General features: G+C 44.2%; 1 protein-coding gene across 7 annotated transcripts in view; it reads left to right on the top strand.

Moving 5' to 3' along the window:
• Positions 1 to 16996, top strand: part of STYXL1 (serine/threonine/tyrosine interacting like 1) — a 64767-nt gene extending 47771 nt beyond the window's left edge. For all 7 annotated transcript variants that reach the window (XM_038539155.1, XM_038539154.1, XM_038539152.1 and 4 more), the window contains 3 exons: positions 2452 to 2549; positions 4134 to 4246; positions 16724 to 16996. In XM_038539155.1, coding sequence (XP_038395083.1) covers positions 2452 to 2549; positions 4134 to 4246; positions 16724 to 16855 — 343 coding nt within the window. In that variant the 3' untranslated portion in view covers positions 16856 to 16996. The remainder of the gene's footprint in view (positions 1 to 2451; positions 2550 to 4133; positions 4247 to 16723) is intronic.
• Positions 16997 to 17286: the final 290 nt, after the last annotated feature.

The following is a 17286-nucleotide window of genomic DNA, read 5'->3' as shown; positions in this document are numbered from 1 at the left end:
AGCCTGCTTCTCCCTCTGCCTATGTCTCTGCTTCTCTCTCTCTCTCTCTCTCTGTCTCTCAGGAATAAATAAATAAAATCTTTAAAAAAAATAAAAATAAAAAAAATAAAACTTATATGGAAGTGCAAAGGGCAAAAATAGCTGAATATCAAAGAACCTGAGATGAGAAACTTGCTTGACCAGATACCAAGTGGTAAGAAACAGTAACAAGAAAGGCATTGTGATATTAGTGCAGTTAGAATACACCAATGGAGCAGAATAGAGTCCAAGCAGACCCATGCATATTTAGACACTTAAATTTTGACAGATTTTCTCCTATATTTTCTGATAAAAGTTTTATAATTTTAACTTTAATAGTGATCCATTTTGAAATAATTCTCACATATGGTGTCAGATGTAGAGCAAAGTTCATTGTTTTGCATATGGAAGCCATTGTTTGTTGAGAAAAAAGATGATCCTTTTCCTGTTGATGGATTAGATACCTTTGTTGGAAACCAGTTGGCCATATGTGTATGGTATTATAACTGGATTCTTGATTCTTTTTCGTTGGTCTGTGTTTTTCTTTCTATCAATTCCATACTCTTGCCTATTGTAGCTTTATAATTAATCATGAAATCAGGTAGAGCTAGTTCTGTGATTTTGTTCTTTTTCAAAGTTGTCTCCTTTGCATTTCCAGTAAGTTTTGGAATCACCTTGTCATTTTCTACAAAAAGCCTGCTGGAATTTTGATTGGGATAGAATTGAATCCATAGGCCAATTTGGGGAGAACTGACATCTTACTAACGTTGAGTCTCCTGGTCATGAGCATGGTCCATCCCTCCATTTCCTTTGTCTTTCATTTTTCTAGAAAATGCTTTATAGTTTCCAGTGTATAGGTCTTGTACATCTTGTGTCAGATTTCTTCCTAAGTACTTAATATTGTTGAGGTGGTTATAAATGGCATTTTTGAAATCTCAATTTCTGATTATTATTGCTAGTATATAGAAATACAGTTGATTTTTATATAGTAACCTTGTATCCCTCCACCTTCTCTATCTAGATTCCTCCTACATTATGAAGCTTTCCCCAGCTCCCTCAATTTCTCCCTGCCCTTCTTCTCCAGTATCACATGCAGGTCTTTATCCCCAAACCTAGCTGATTGGATTGGGGCTATTTGTTTCTGTATCTGCCTCCCCCATCAGACTGGGAGCTCCTTGAAACTGGGAGAGGCTGGCCCTATTTGATTCAGCTTGTGTCCACTAGGGTCCAGCCTAAAGTTTGGCACACAATAGGGATTGAGTGAGTGAGGAAAGAATGAATAGATGGATGGATGGATAGATGGGGGAGGGAGAGAGGGATAGATTGGGGGGAAAGATGGATGGATTGGTAGATAGGTGGATGGATAGGTGGGTGGATGGATGGATGGACAGATGGACAGACGTGGGTGGGTGGATGGATGAATGGATGGATGGGTGGGTATATGGATGGATGGATGGATGGATGGATGGATGGATGGATGGATGGACAGATGAATGGACAGACAGATGGGTGAGTGGGTGGTTGGGTGGATGGATGGATGGATGGATGGATGGATGGATGGATGGATGGATGGATAGTGGGTGGACAGATGGATGGATGGGAATTGTGCTTGTATTTGCTGAAACTAAACCAGACTGTTTTTGTTTCTAAATCTACTATAGCTTTCTGCATGCCACGGTAGTCTGCGTGCCCCTGAGTGTCACCAGTAGCCCCGTCTTCACAAATAACATTGCCCAAGTACTTACTACATGCCACACATTCTGCAAGCTCCTTGCAGGCATCCTCTCATTCAACATGCCACACACCTCCTCTCCCTCCTGTCTCTCCCTTGTCTGTGAAGTTCTAGCCACTCTGATCTCTCTGTTGTTTCTCAAGTCCACTAAACATACTGCCTCTCAGCACCTTTGCCCTTGTGTTCTCCCTTACCCAGAACCTTCTTTCCCCTAGATAGCTGCCTGGCTTGTTCCGCCACCTCCTTTAATTCTCTGCTCAAAGCCTCCCCTGACTACCCCATCTCAAATAGCTAGCCCACCACTCTCCATCTCACTTCCCTGGCTCTCTCCATTTAACATAGCAGGCTTATTCTCCAAGCGCTTTACATATTCCCTCCCATCCTCATTTGACTTTCTGCAACAGGTTAATAATAATGATGTCACATTTATCGAGTGTTTACTATGTGCCAAGCAGACTGCCAAATGCTTTAATAGGTCAAGTGACTTAATCTACATGACACCCCTATAAGGCAGATGCTTGTTTTCTGAGACAGGCTCAGTTATTTGCCCACCTCTCTGTGATGCTAGCTCAGCATCCCTTCCCTGCAATCCTGCTGCCGTACATGAGGACCACTCCAGTGGGGCTGTGGGTGAGTCTGCCTGACTACCTGTGCTTTCTTTCTGTTCAGTTTCTTTCTTTTTTTTTTTTTTTTCTGTTCAGTTTCATAAACGATGATGACAACCTTCTACACATCAAGATAGAAGATTCCCTGGAAGCCAACATTTTCCCCTTTTTACGGCACCTCTGTCACTTCCTGGGTAAGGAGCCATCAGGGGCCAGGCAGCAACTGGCCTGTGCCCAGGGTCCAGAGGGGCTATGCACCTTGTCCGCATGCCTCTTCCTGATTGTGAGGAGAGGAAGGACAGGGCCCAGCCAAGGCCCAGGACAAGCTCACCTCTCAGGAGCCCTCAGCAGTGTGGACAGCCACATGTTTGCTTTGGGGGACATGGGGCCAAATAAGAGCACCAGATTGTAGATTGGATGCCCCCTATTATAACCCTGGGTGGACTGCTAGGCCCCATTGGGGCCTGGTCAAGCCCCAGTCCTGGTCTCACTGTGCCTGTTGGGAAACAGGTGTGCTAGTCCACTGTGTGGTACAGATGTCCAGGGAGGCCTGCTCTGGGCTGAGCTCTGGGGACTCGGAGGTGAATTGTGTGCCATCCGGGCATTCCTGTCTGGTCAGCACGGTGGGGTGGAAGGAAAACTCTAGAACCCTCCCAGCTCTGTCTCCTTGATCCTCCCAGTGTGTGTGCAATGCCCTTCTGGCTGTCCTACCACACATGTCAGTGACCGCTCATTGAAGGTAGAATCTTCAGTCATTCCGGGGTTAGAGCCAGATGGCTGGAGAGAGTGAGGTTGAGCAGGGTCAGGGGCCCCACCCCAGGACCACCTGCTCCACACTGCAGTGTACAGCTCCATTGCTGCACAGGGGCTGGAGAATGATGTGTCCGCCCAAACATCCCTTATTTGCCTTGGAGGTGGCAACTATAACTTGACTAGTATCTGAGATTGCAACTATCCACACGTCCCACCATGGGATGGCAGAGACCTGTGGCACCAAGAGCCCCTCCCCAGCCCTTACTTGCTCGGTGGCTCTGGGGCAGGCCTTAACTGCTCTGTGCTTCTGTTTCCTTATCTATATGATGAGACACTTGGCCTTCATCATCTTGAGGTCCTCCTCCAGAGCTGATAGTCTGTGATATCACGTTTGATATTTTATCTCCCATTCTTGGGGGTTACTGGATTAGCCTAGGATGCCAGCTTAGATTTCCTCCCCACCCCTCACTGGGCAAGACCCAGCTTCAAGAGCATTATTAAGTGTTGATAGGTGACATCTCTGTGCCAGGTGCTGGGCTAAAGCCCAGCACAAAATCTTATGAGGTAGATAGTCTACTATTGCCTTGTTTTCTAGATTATGGAATTGTGACTTAGAATAACATGCTCAGGCCCCACAGTTTGTGAGTGGCAGAGCCAGGATTCACACCCAGGCTGCAGTGTCTCCATCAGCACCCAAGTGCCCTGGGTGGTGGTGGTGGTGGGGGGGACTATCCTTTCATTCCACCCAGAGAGGCCAACGGGTAGCAGAGCTTCCTGGGCTGGAAGCCTGGAGAGCCAAGAAAAGGCCTTTGCATGATAAAGCTAAACACCCAGTGTGATTCTCTTGAAGTGCCCCTTAGGTCTAGTGTCCTCATTTACCAGGTGACAAAACAGTGTCCTAGAGAGGTCACATGACTAGCTGAGGCCATGGTGTGTGATGGGTCCAAACTCACTCCTGGGCCCTGGGCCTACTGAAACTGGTCAGCTTATAGCACCTCACACCCACACCTACCTTCATCTTGCAGAAATTCATCTCCAGCTAGGCTCGGTCATCCTGGTCTTTTCCACACTGGGCATCAGTCGCAGCTGTGCAGCCATCTTGGCCTTCCTCATACACTGGAATGAGCAGACCTTGAAGGTATGCATTCCCCAGGCGAGGGTCAGACTGCAGCTACGTGCAGTAGACAGGGTCAGACCTGGACCAGGGAGGAAGGGGGCCCCAACTGGGGGTGGGGGTTGGGAAGAGAAGGGACTGGAAAGAGAGCTCTAAGTCCAGGGCTTGACCCAGCATACCACACACAAGGGCAAGGTCCCAAGGGTCTGGGTCAGAGGCTGAGACTGTACGTTAGAGGTCTGGGACCTGGGAATATGGGACAGTCACCAGGGGCTCAAGCTGGGGAAGGCCATTGCCAGCAGCACCATCCGCACATCCTCTACCAGCCTTCGTCAGGCTTCTCCAAGGGAGGTACGTTTTGGCTATTGCTTGGAGCCAGGGAACTGCAGCCCCAGCAGGATTCCCAGGGCACTTGCTCCCTTTACCCAGACTGACAAAGAGGGCAGGGACCTGTTGCCACAAACCCTGTGAAACCAGGGCTCCAGATGCCAAGGGCAGCACCTTGTCCCTGCACTAGGTAGGAGATGGCAGCTTGCCCTAAGAGGAGGCACAGCTTGGGCGTGACTTCCGAGGTCTTTGGTGGGACCAGAAAAAGCTCCCATGTACCTCCAGGATTGTGCTTGAGGGTCAGAGAAGGACCATGGTCAGAGCCCATTGCCAGTGGTTTTGGATATTGACCGCACGTGCTCTTTGGGGGTGAAATTGCAAGCTAGAAAGAGTCTTGGATGGCCAGCAATTCTACCAGGTACATCCCCAAAGGGAATGGAAGCAAGGGCTCAGGTGTTTGTAGAGCTATGTTCATTAATAGAAATGTTGTTCACAATAGCCAAAAGGTGGGAGCAACCCAAGTGTCCATTGACGGAGGGATATTAAATGAATGGTCTATCCACAGTGTAATATTACTCAGCCTTAAAAGGGAAGGGCATTTTGATACCTGCTGCCACACAGATGAACCTGGAAGACATTATGATGAGTGGAATAAGCCAGTCACAGAAGGACAAGTAACTGTATGATTCTACTTATACGAGGTCCCCAGACTCATCAGATTCACAGACTTGGGAGGTAACATGGTGTGTGCCCAGGGAAGGGGACAGTGGGAATGAGGAGTTGTTTGATGGAGCTTTGGTTTGGGAAAATGGAAAAAACTTCTGGAGGTGGATGGTGGTGATGGTTACCCAATATGGCGAATGTACTTAATGCCATTGTATATCCAAACACCGTTGAAATGGTATGTTTTCTGTTGTGTATATTTAAAAAGAAAAGCATCTAAGGGCAGAATCACAGGCCCAGAGCCCTGTTTTCTCACCCCTCAAGAGTTGAATTGTCAGGGATCCTTGCCTGTTGGAGTATTTTGGTGTGTGCTGGGGGGAGGGAGTGATGTTGCTGATAAATCTGGGGAAGGACACCTGTGCTGTTGTTCCTGTAGAGATGCTCTCCAGCCACCTCCCCAGGAAGAGGCTCTGGCTTGCAAGGGGCCTCTTCTTCTCTGCCTTGTTGAGCTGGAATGTAGAGAAGACCTGGAGCTGGCAGGAGGCAGGCTGAGCTTACTGCCTGCAGAGGAAGTTCTAGGACATGAGCTCCCCTGGAGTTTGGATGGGGCCCATTGTGCTCCCTGGCTTCTTGATTGCTCACAGTAAGGTCTGGGCTCAAAAAAGATCGACAGCCTCGCAACTCTGATATTTAGGGGTGCTTCCTGGCCCTGACCAGCAAGTCACAGTCTTCTCTTGGTTCATATCACAGGCAAATATCGCAGCTGCTTCCAGAGCCAAGGCTGGGGGAGAACAAAGAAAGAGGAACCCCATCTGGTTCCTCTGAGTTTTCCAGCAGTGAGGGCCCATGCAGGTCTGCCCCCTGACCTTTACTCACCCCTGCACAACTCCAGCCCATCTGGGTGTGGCTGTCCTGATCAGTGGGCAGACAGGTGCTTGGGCCCTCGAGGACCAGCCAGCCCTTGCTCTCAGGAAAAACCCTGGGGCTCCCATCCTGGGGCAGCGATCTTTGTCTTATGTACAGGGAAGTCCTGTTGCTGGGCATTGTGCCCTGAGATGCCATCTAGATAACTCTTGATAAATAGAGCTGTAGACAGGAAGGACTGCCACTGTGACCTTGCTGGGTCCTTTCCAGGCCAAGTCCGGTGTGGTGGTTCGATTTTCTTGCTAACAAGCAATGCCCTGGATTGTTGACAGAGGTTGACCTGGGCTCTGCTCGGCTGCTGCCTGGGGTCCAGAGAGATGTTCCTTCCTCCTTGTTGTCTGTGTGATCCTGGGGTCCTCCTCAGTGCATTCGGGAAGCTGTGCCCCTCGCTGTTGTCAGCTTAGTGGTGGTAGTCAGAGCCCATAGGACTGGCAAAAAAGGGTGTGGGCCACTCTTGAGCAATATACTGCTACCTGGGACTTATGGTCCTCACTCAGTTCCTCAGGCAATACCAAGACCAGGAGTGGGAAGTTGAGGAGTGAACTGGGAATAACCTGGTGCCCCAGGGCCATCCTGCCTGTCGTAAGCTTTCAAAACTTTGGTACGAGGTTGTATGGGCTCCTAGAGCCAGCAAGCCCTTAAGAAATCTATTTCTGTTCCTTTAAAGTACAAGGAGTAACTTTATCCTGTAAAGATCTTCAGAGGAAAAAAAAAACAACAACAAACCAACTCCTGCGGCATTATAACAGCTAACATTGGTGGAGTGCTTCCCGCTTGCGGTTATGAGTACTTTATGTGTAATGAAAACACAGTGACCCCATGGCATGCTGTTATTTCCATCCTGCAGGAGGCTCATAGAGGCTGACTAACTTGCCCACGGCCCCACAGCTTTAAGTAGCAGAGCTGGAATCCAAAGCCACATGACCCCGGTTCAGAATCTGGGCTTTTCACAGGGCCCTAAGGCAGCAGGAGGGGAGCAGTCTGAAGGATGGGTGTGTGCTTGCTGCTGCCCCTTAACAAGAGGTATCCGGCCATGACCCTTCATCCTTCTATCCCACTGGTGTTTGCTGTGAGTCCCAGCAGATACTTTGTGGGCTGGAAAAATGGGTTGTGAGCAGTGAGCGTGGGGAGCTATGGTTATGGTTTGTCCTTAAGGGCCCAATCTGACCAGGACTTAGTAAACTTTAGAACTACATAGCTGTGCCTGGGGTACCACCGATTTTTTTTTCATATATATAATGGCAAAATACACATAACACAAAATTTACCATCTCTGTCATTTTTAAGTATACAGTTCAGCAGCATTAAATACATTTACATTGTTGTGCAACCAATCTCCAGAATCCTTTTCTTTCTTTCCTTTTTTTTTTTTTTTAAGATTTTTAAAATTTCTTTATGAGAGACACGGAGAGAGGCAGAGACATTGGCAGAAGGAGAAACAGGCTCCCTGAGGGGAGCCCAGAGCGGGCCTCGATCCCAGGACCCTGGGATCATACCATGAGCCGAAGGCAGATGCTCAACCACTGAGCTACCCAAGTGTACCCACCCCCCACCCAAAACCCTTTTCATCCTGCAAAACTGAAACACTATATTCATTAAATAGCAACTCCCCATTCTCCTTTCTCCCCTGTTCCTGGCAGCTACTTTCTGTGTCTATAAATTTGACTACACTAGGTACCTCATATAAGTGGAATCATACAGTATTTGTTCTTTTGTGTGACTGGCTTATTTCACCGAGCAGAATGTCCTCAAGGCTCATTCATATTATAACATATGTTCAAATTGCCTTGCTTTTAGAGGCTGAATCATATTCTGTTGTATGTAGTATTCATTCACTGTGAGCCCATCTGGGCCTGGTATCAAATCCAAAATATTATCACCAAGACTGATATCAGGGAGCTTACTGGATATGATTTCTTCTAGGAGCATAATGGTTTCAGGTCTTAGATTCAAACCTTTAATTTATTTTAAGTTATTTTGAGTTAATTTATTTTGTGTATGGAGTAAGACATGATCCAGTTTCACTATTTTGGATATGGCTGTCCAGCTTTCCCAATGCCACTTATTGAAGAGACTGTCCTTTACCTGTTGTATATTCTTGTTTCCTTTGTCATAAATTAATTGAAAATATATGTGTGGGTTTATTTCTAGAGTGTTTTGTTACATTGATCTATGTGTATATTTTTATGCCAACCCCATCCTGCTTTGATTATTGTAGGTTTGTAATATGGTTTGAAATCAGGATGTGATGCCTCTAGCTTTTTCTTTTTTCTCAAGATTGCTTTAGTTATCTGAGGGTCTTATGGTTCTGTACAAATTTTAGGATTGATTGTTCTACTTCTGTGAAAACTTCCATGGGATTTTTTTTTAAGTTTTTATTTATTTATTCATGAGAGACATAGAGAGAAAGAGAGAGGCAGAGACACAGGCAGAGGGAGAAGCAGGCTTCATGCAGGGAGCCTGACGTGGGACTCGATCCCAGGTCTCCAGGATCACACCCTGGGCTGAAGGCGGTGCTAAACCACTGAGCCACTGGGGCTGCCCTTCCATGGGAATTTTGACAGGGATTGTGTCGAATCTGTAGCTTGCTTTGGGTAGTATAAACATTTTAACACTATTAATACTTCCAATCCATGAACATGGAGTATCTTTCTATGTATTTGTGTCTTCTTCAGTTTCTTTTATCAATGTCTTACAGTTTTCAGCGTACAGGTTTTCACCTCCTTGGCTAAATTTACCCCTGGTAAATTTATTTTATTCTTTTTGATGCAATTGTAAATGGGACTGTTCTCTTAATTTCTCTTTCTGGTAGTTCATTATTAGTGCATAGAAGCGTACCTGATTTTTATGTATTGATATTGTATACTGCAACTTTATTGAATTTGTTTATTAGTCCTAACGGTTTTTTGATGGAGACCTAGGGTGGGTTGGCTTGCCTGCTTGCTTGCTTGCCTGCCTTCCTTTCTTTCTTCCTTCCCTCCCAACTTCCTTCCTTCCTTCTTTCTTTTTAAGATTTTATTTCTAAGTAATTTCTGAAACCAGTGTGGGGCTTGAACCTACAATGCTGATATCAAGAGTCATATGCTTCACCGAATGAGCCAGCCAAATGCCCCTCAAGATATTTTTGATTTATCTTTTAATTCTTCATTGACCCATGGGTTGTTCAGTAATCTCCATATATTTGTGCATATCCTAATTTTTTCTTGTAATTGCTTTCCAGTTTTATACCATTGTGGTCAGAAAAGATGCTTGATAATATTTTATCTTATCAAATTTATTATTATTTGTTTTGTGGCCTAATATGTGATCTGTCCTGGAGGATGTTCCATGTGCACTTGAGAAGAATGTATATTCTGCTATTTTGGGATGGAATGTTCTGTAAATGTCTGTTAAGTCCATCTGGCTATTGTGTCATTTAAGGCTAGTGTTTCCTTATTGATTTTCTGTCTGGATGATCTTATCTGTTGATGAAAGTAGGGGAATTAAAGTCCCCTATTATTAGGGCACCTGGATAGCTCAGTAGTTGAGCTTCTGCCTTTAGCTCAGGCCATGATCCCGGGGTCCTGGGATCGAGTCCTGGATCAGGCTCCCTAATGTCTCTGTCTCTCTCTGTCTTTCATGAATAAATAAATAAAATCTTTTTTTTAAAATAAAATCTTTTAAAAAATAAATAAAGTGCTAAAAAAAAGTCCTCCACTCTTATATTGCTGTCTATTTCTCTTTTTAGGTCTGTTAATATTTGCTTTATGTATTTAGGTACTCCTATGTTGGGTGCATAAATATTTACAAAGTTTTCATCCCCTTGTTGCATTGACTCCTTTATCATTACATAATGACCTTCTTTGTCTCTTATTAGAGTTTTTGTCTTAAAATCTATTTTGTCTGATATAAGTATAGCAGCCCCCGCTTTCTTCTGGTTTCCATTTGCAGAGTATCTTTTGCTGTCCCTTCACTTTAAGTCTGTGTATGTCTGAACATCTGAAGTGAATTTCTTAGGCAGCATATAGATTGTTCTTCCTCTTTCTTTTAAATCCATTTAGCCACTCTGTGTTTTGAATGGAGAATTTAGTCCATTTACATTTAAGGCAATTATTTATAAGTATGGACTTACCACCATTTTATTAACTGTTTTTTGGCTATTTTTATAATTCCTTTTTTCCTTCTCTTGCTTTATTCCTTTGTGATTTGATGATTACCCATAGTGGAATGCTTATTCCTTTCTCTTTATTTTTTGTGTATCTATGATAGGTTTTTGCTCTGTGGTTACCATGAGGCTTACATAAAACAACGTAGAACAGTCTGACTTCAGTTGCTAACAACTTAAGTTTTTGGGTTTCTTTTTGTTTTTAGATTTTATTTATTTGATAGAAAAAAAGAGCACAAGCAGGTGGAAGAGCAGAGGGAGAGGAAGAAGCAGTCTCCCTGCTGAACAGAGAGTCCAACGGGACTGAATCCCAAGACTTTGGGATCATGACCTGGGCTGAAGGCAGACACTTAACTGACTGAGCCACCCAGGCACCCAATAACAACTTAAGTTTGAACACAGTCTAGAGCTCTACATCTTTACTACCCCCTTCCCCAATGTTTTATGGTTTTGACATCATAAGTCACATCTTTCTCTTTTATATCTTTAATGAATTATTGTAGTTTCAGTAATTTGTACTATTTTTGTTTTTTAACCTTCATGCTAGATTTATAAGTGAACTTACCACCTTTACATTATATTATTCTGAATTTTACTTTGCTGGTGATATTTATATTTGCCTGTTTTCCAATTTTTTAAAAGATTTTATTTATTTATTCATGAGAGACACAGAGAGGCAGAGACATAGGCAGAGGGAGAAGCAGGCTCCCTGCAGGGAGCCTGATGTGGGACTCGATCCCAGGACCCCAGGATCATGACCTGAGCCAAAGACAGATGCTCAACTGCTGAGCCACTCAAGTGCCCCTATGTTTTCCTCTTTTCCTGATACTAATTAGTGCTATTTCGATTCAGCTTAAGTCCCTGTAACATTTCTTGTAAAGCTAGTCTAGAGGTGATGAACTCTGTCAACTCTTGATTACCTGGAAAACTCTATCTCTCCTTCAATTCTGAAGGACTGCTATGCTCTGTGGAGTATTCTTGGTTGGCAGTTTTTCTCTTTCAGCACTTTGAATATATCATGTCACTTCTTTCTGGTCTGCAATGTTGCTGAAAATCTGCTGAGAGTCTAACAGGGCTTCCCTTGAGGGTACCGAGTTGTTTTCCCTCATTGCTTTTAAGATTCCCTCCTTGTCTTTAACTTTTGACAGTTTAATTGTGATAGGTCTTGGTGTGGATCTCTTTGGGTGCATCTTTTTTTTGAATTCTCTGGGCTCTGGTTATCTATTTCCTTTTCCAGGTTAGGGGCATATTCAGTGTTATTTCTTCAAATAAGTTTTCTGTCCCTTTCTCCTTCTGGTCCTTATGGGATGCCTGTAATGCTAACATTGATCCTTCTGATAGTGCCCGTAAGTCCCTTAAGGTATGCTCACTGGTGTTGGCGGGTCGGGGATTTGAGGGGCGGGGAGTGGGGGGAGGGAGGGCGGGGGGGGGAGGGAGGGATGGAGGGAGGGAGTGGGGAGGGAGGGGGGGGGGGAGGGCGGAAGGGAGGGAGGGAGGGGGGGGGATCGGGTAGTAGGGAGGGGGGGGAACGGAGGGACAGGAAGGCAGCGAGGAAGAAGGAAGGAAGGAAGGAGAAGGAGGAAGGAAGGAGGAGGAAGGAAGGACCAGGAGGTGAAGGGAGGAGGAGGAGAGGAGGGGAGGAGGAGGGATCGGAGGGAAGGGAGGGAAGGAGGAGGAGAAGGAAGGATTAAGGAGGAGGGGGAGGGAGGGAGGAGGGAGGGAGGGAGGGCGGGAGGGAAGGGAGCGAGGGGCGGAGGGGGGGGAGGGAGGGGAGGGAGGGCGGGAGGGCGGAGGGATGTGAGGGAGGGCTTTCTTCTTTCTTTTCTTTCTTCTTTCTTTCTTTATTTCTTTCTTTCTTTCTTTCTTCTTTCTTTCTTTCTTCTTTTCTTTCTTTCTTTCTTTCTTTCTTTCTTTCTTTCTTTCTTTCTCTTTCTTTCTTTTCTGTTCCTCTGCACGGTCTTTGAGTCCACAGATCCTTTCTTCCATTTTGTTAGTCTGTGGTTGAATCCTTAATGTTATATTTTTTCAGCTCAGTTATTGTATTTCTCAGCTCTACGATTTGTTTGGTATTCTGATGTTTTCTGTCTCTTAGTTGGAAATCTCACTTTGTTCATGCATTGTTCTCCTGACCTTAGTGAGCATCTTTATGACATGAACTCTTTATCAGTTAAATCACTTGTCCCCATTTTATTAAGAATTTTTTCTAGGGACATCTGGGTGGCTCAGTAGTTGAGCGCCTGCCTTCGGCTCAGGTCATGATCCCGAGGTCTGGGATGGAGTCCAGCCTTGGGCTCCCGGCGGGGAGCCTCCTTCTCCCTCTGCCTATGTCTCTGTCTCTGCCTCTCTTTCTGTGTCTCCTATGAATAAATTTTATTTATTTATTCATGATTTTATTTTATTTATCATAAGCAGAGGGAGAAGCAGTCTATCTGCAGGGAGCCCAATGGAAGACTTGATCCCAGGACCCCGGGATCACAACCTGAGCCAAAGGCAGATGCTTCAACCACTCAGCCACCCAGGTGTCCTCATTAAGATGTTTTCATGAGGTTTTAGCTTTTTCTTTCATTTGCAATGTATTCTTGTTTTTTCCTTTCCCTGACTGTTTATTTCTGTGCATTAGGGAAAACAGCCACCTTTCCCAGTTCTGAAGGAGTGGTCTGGTGTAGGAAATGAACCTTATGGTTCAACTCTTTACTAGTTCTTGGTTTTCTCTCAAACCTTTTCGATTTTCCAAGCAGCCTGCTTTGTTTTTAGTGGTGGTCAGTATTAGAGGGTTTCAAGACCTGTCAGTTTCCTAAAGGGGGAGGATCTCAGTCTACACCTGGGTTCAGGCTGATTGGAAGCCTGACTGTGAGAGAGCAGCTTTAAAAGTCTGCAAATACACCTTTTGTTAGGGGAAGACTGGAAGATAGGCATCTTTGTCTGCTTTTACTGAGCCCTGGGACGATATAGCCAGTTAAGAACTATTTCTTATTTCACTGCTGTCCTATTGAACCCAGAAACACAAGCTCCACTGGCCATCTGCTTTCAGTTATTTTGGGTATAAACCCAGAGTGGAATTGTTGGATCATATGGTAATTCTATTTTTACTTTTTTGAGTAATCACTATACTGTTTTCCATGGCAGCTACACTATTTTAAATTCCCACCAACAGAGCACCAGGGTTCCAGTTTCTCCACATCCTTGCCAATACTTGTATTTTCTGTTGTTGTTGTTTTTTTATTAAATAGTAGTCATCCTAATGGGTATGAAGTGGTATCTCATTATAGTTTTTCCTCTTTATTGTGTTAAAATACACATTATATTTACTGTCTTAACCATTTTTAAAAGATCTTATTTATTTTGCAGAAAGAGAGAGCATGTGCAAGCGGGGGGAAGGGCAGAGGGAGACAGAATCTCAAGCAGACTCCATGCTAAGCCCACATGGGGCCTGACATGGGGCTTGATATTACAGCCCTAAGATCATGACCTGAGCCAAAACCAAGAGTTGGCTGCTGAACCGATTGAGCCATCCAGGTGCCCCTTAACCATTTTTTTTTTAAAGTTTACAGTTCAGTGGTATTAAATACTTTCTAGTGTTGTACAGCTATCACCATCATATATCCCCATAACTCTTTTCATCTTGTAAAACTGAAACTCGATACTTATTAAACACCGACTCCTCATTCTCCTCTCCCTCAAGCCCTGCAACCACCATTCTACTCCCAGTCTCTATGATTTCAACTACTCTAGGTACCTCACATCAGTGGATCACACAGTATTTGTCCTTTTGTTGACTGGCTTATTTCATTTCTGATAATGTCCCTAAGGTTCATCCATGTTGTAGTGTGTGTCAGAATTTCCTTCTTTCCAAAGATAGAATAAGAGTCCATTGTGTATATATGCCACATTTTCTTTTTCTATTCATCCGTTGATGGAAACTTGGGTTGCCTCCATGTTTTAAGTATTGTGAATGATGCTGCTACAAATATGGGTGTATCAATATCTCTTCAAGACTCTGTTTTCAAATTTTGGGTAGATACCCTTAAGTGGAGTTGCTGGATCATATGGTAATTTTAATTTTTTAATTTTAATTTAATTTTTTTTTTTAAAGTTTTTTTTGGTATTTTTAATTTTTTGAGGGATCTCCATACTGCTTTTCCACAGTGGCTACACCATTTTATACTCCCACTAACAGTACACAAGGGTTCCAATTCCTCTAAATTGTTGCCAAAGCTTGCTGTGTTCTGTTTATATATATATATAATAACTATCTTAATGGGTGTGAGGTGGTATCTCATTATAGTTTTGATTTGCATTTTCCTAATAATTAGTGATGTTGAGAAAATATTTTCATGTACTTATTGACCATTCATGTTACTTCTTTGGAGAAATGACTATTCAGGCTCTTTGCCTATTTTTTAATTGGGTTGTTCAGGGGGTTTTGTTTAGTTTTAGGAGCTCTTTCTATATTCTTCATACTAACACCTGGATATAAATCAGATACATGATTTGGGAGTTATTTTCTCCCATTCTGTGGTTGCCTTTTCACTCTGTTGATTATATCTTTTGATGCATACAAGTGTGTTATTTGTATTTGTATTGTAGTCCAATTTGTCCATTTTTAAAATTACCTGAGCTTTTAGTGTCTTATTCAAGAAATCATTGCCAAATCCAGTGTTATGAAGCTTTTCTCCTGTGTTTTCATCTAAGATTTTGATAGTGTAAGCTCTCACAGTTAGGTCTTCAATCATTTTGAGTTAATTTTTGCACATGGTGTGAGGTAGGGGTCCAGCTTGACTCTTGCATAAGGATATCCAGTTTCCCCAGCATCATTTGTTGAAAAGACTATCCTTTCTCCTTTGAATGGTTTTGGCATCCTGTTGAAACCATTTGGCTGTTATATCCTATTCTTTTGGTCTCAATGTCTATCTTTATGCCAGTACCACACTGTTTTGATTACTGTAGTTTTGTAATAACTTCAGAGATTTGAAATCAGGAAGTACGAGAATTCCAGGGCTGTTCTCTTTTTTTCAAGATTGTTTTGGCTATTTGGAGGTCCCTTGTGATTCCATATGAATTTTAGCATGGGTTTTTAAATTTCTGCAAGAAATGCTGTTGGGATTTAGTAAAGATTCCATTAAATCTTTAGATACTTCAGGTAGTACTGACATCCTAACAATATCAAGTCTTCCTATGTGCATAGGATATCTTTCCATTTATTTCTGTCTGTTTCTTTCAGTCATGTTTCATAATTCTCAGGGTACAGGGCTTTTACTTCCTTGGTTAAGTAAGTTTATTCCTAAGTATTATATCCCTTCTGATGCCAGAGTAAATGGAATTGTGTTAATTTACTTTTTTTAATTTTTAAAGATCTTATTTATTTATTTGAGAGAAAGAGATCGAGCACAAGCACGAGCAGGGGGAGAGGCTGAAGCAGGCTCCCTGCTGATCAGGGAGCCTGATGCAGGGTTCAGTCCCACAACCCCAGGATCATGACAGATGCTTAACCAACTGAGCCACCCAGGTGACCCTTAATTTACTTTTCAGGTTATTCATTGTTAGTGTATAGATATGCAACTGACTTTGAGTGTTGATTTTGTGATTTGACAACGTTGCCAGATTCATTTATTCGGACAGATTTTTTTGGTGGAATCTTTAAGATTTTCTAAGCATAAAATCATGTCATCTGCAAACAGAGGTAATTTTACTTCTTCTTCAATTTCTATGTATCTTTTTTTCTCCCTCCCTCCTTTCCTTCCTTTTTGCTCTGGTTAGGACTTCTGGTACAATGTTAAATAGAAGTGGTGAGAGCTGGCAGCCTTGTTTTGTCCCCGATCTTAGAGGAAAAGCTTTCCAGCTTTCACCACTGAGTGTGATGTGACCTGTGGGGTTGTTGTATGGGGCCTTCAGTATGTTGAGGTGCATTTGTTCTCTTCCTAGTTTGCTGAGGCCCCACTTTTCCTTTTTCCTCTGTCCTCAATCTGTTAAACCAGCTTGTCCTTTTCCCTCCTGCATTCTAAGGTAGACACCTGAAAGAGAGCAGCTTTAATTTCCCTTCTTTGGAGAATTTCCCTGTAGTTCTCTTCCCCTTTTCATCAATTTATCCATTCACAGTGCAAACCTTTGTTGAGGTTGCACTGTGTGCCAGGTGCTCTCAGGGTGCTCTCCTGCCCACAGGAGTTATCACTTATGTTGTCTCAGTCTTCGCAAGGTCCATTGGAAATAAAACGATCTCTGTCTCCATATCCACCAGCAGAAGGGCTGGCTCAAAACAGAGCCAGTTTCTATAACTCCTTGTCCTGCTGTGTTAACCTCAGGCTGCTGCCATTTCTGTGTCCAGCTGTTTAGCCATGTTGCTGGTCCATGGGCAGGTGTTTCCTGTCCCTCTTGAGCTGGCTGTGTTATAGCGGGAAGGGCCCAGGTTCAATCCTAAAGTCTGTTTTCTCTCCTTGTGTTGACAGAAGTCCTGGGCCTTTGTCAAGAAGTGTAAAAACAACATGCGTCCAAATCGGAGCTTGGTGGCTCAGCTGTCAGAATGGGAGAAGGTGATCCTCGGAGATTTTGTCACAGACATCTTGGATCCACTCTACTGATCTTCTCTGTGGTCCAGCTATGGGTCCTGAAGAACCTTGTGGGGGTGGGGTGGGGGTGGCGCTCTTGTGGGTAGTGGGCCAGGCTGTGTAACCAGGTTGGTGTGGAAAGAGAAGGCCTTTGCTGCCTGGAGTCTCGTGTCAGCCTCCTGCAGTGGTTCTTCTCAGGCTCCTCGTTCACACCACAGAGCAGGTGTACTCTGCTCAGACTCAGCAAGAACCCCCATCCCTGGGTCATCTGGGACCACCCCTGCCACACTCCTGAGGCTGCCTCTGGAAGAGCATCTGGCCCTCTGAGCAGCTCTGCCACAAGTCCCTGGTCACTTGGACCCTTTGGAGGTTTGTTTGGGAGGAGCTAGTAGCTACAGGGGTTCCTCCTGCCTTGTGTTGGTCCACATGGGTGTCATAATGCCCACCCACGGGCGGATATCTGC

The sequence above is a fragment of the Canis lupus genome, chromosome 6 (genome assembly GCF_011100685.1).
Source record: "Canis lupus familiaris isolate Mischka breed German Shepherd chromosome 6, alternate assembly UU_Cfam_GSD_1.0, whole genome shotgun sequence".
Lineage (NCBI taxonomy): Eukaryota > Metazoa > Chordata > Mammalia > Carnivora > Canidae > Canis > Canis lupus.
The sequence above is the reverse complement of the archived record's forward strand: the minus strand, read 5'-3'. Positions and strand labels throughout refer to the sequence as shown.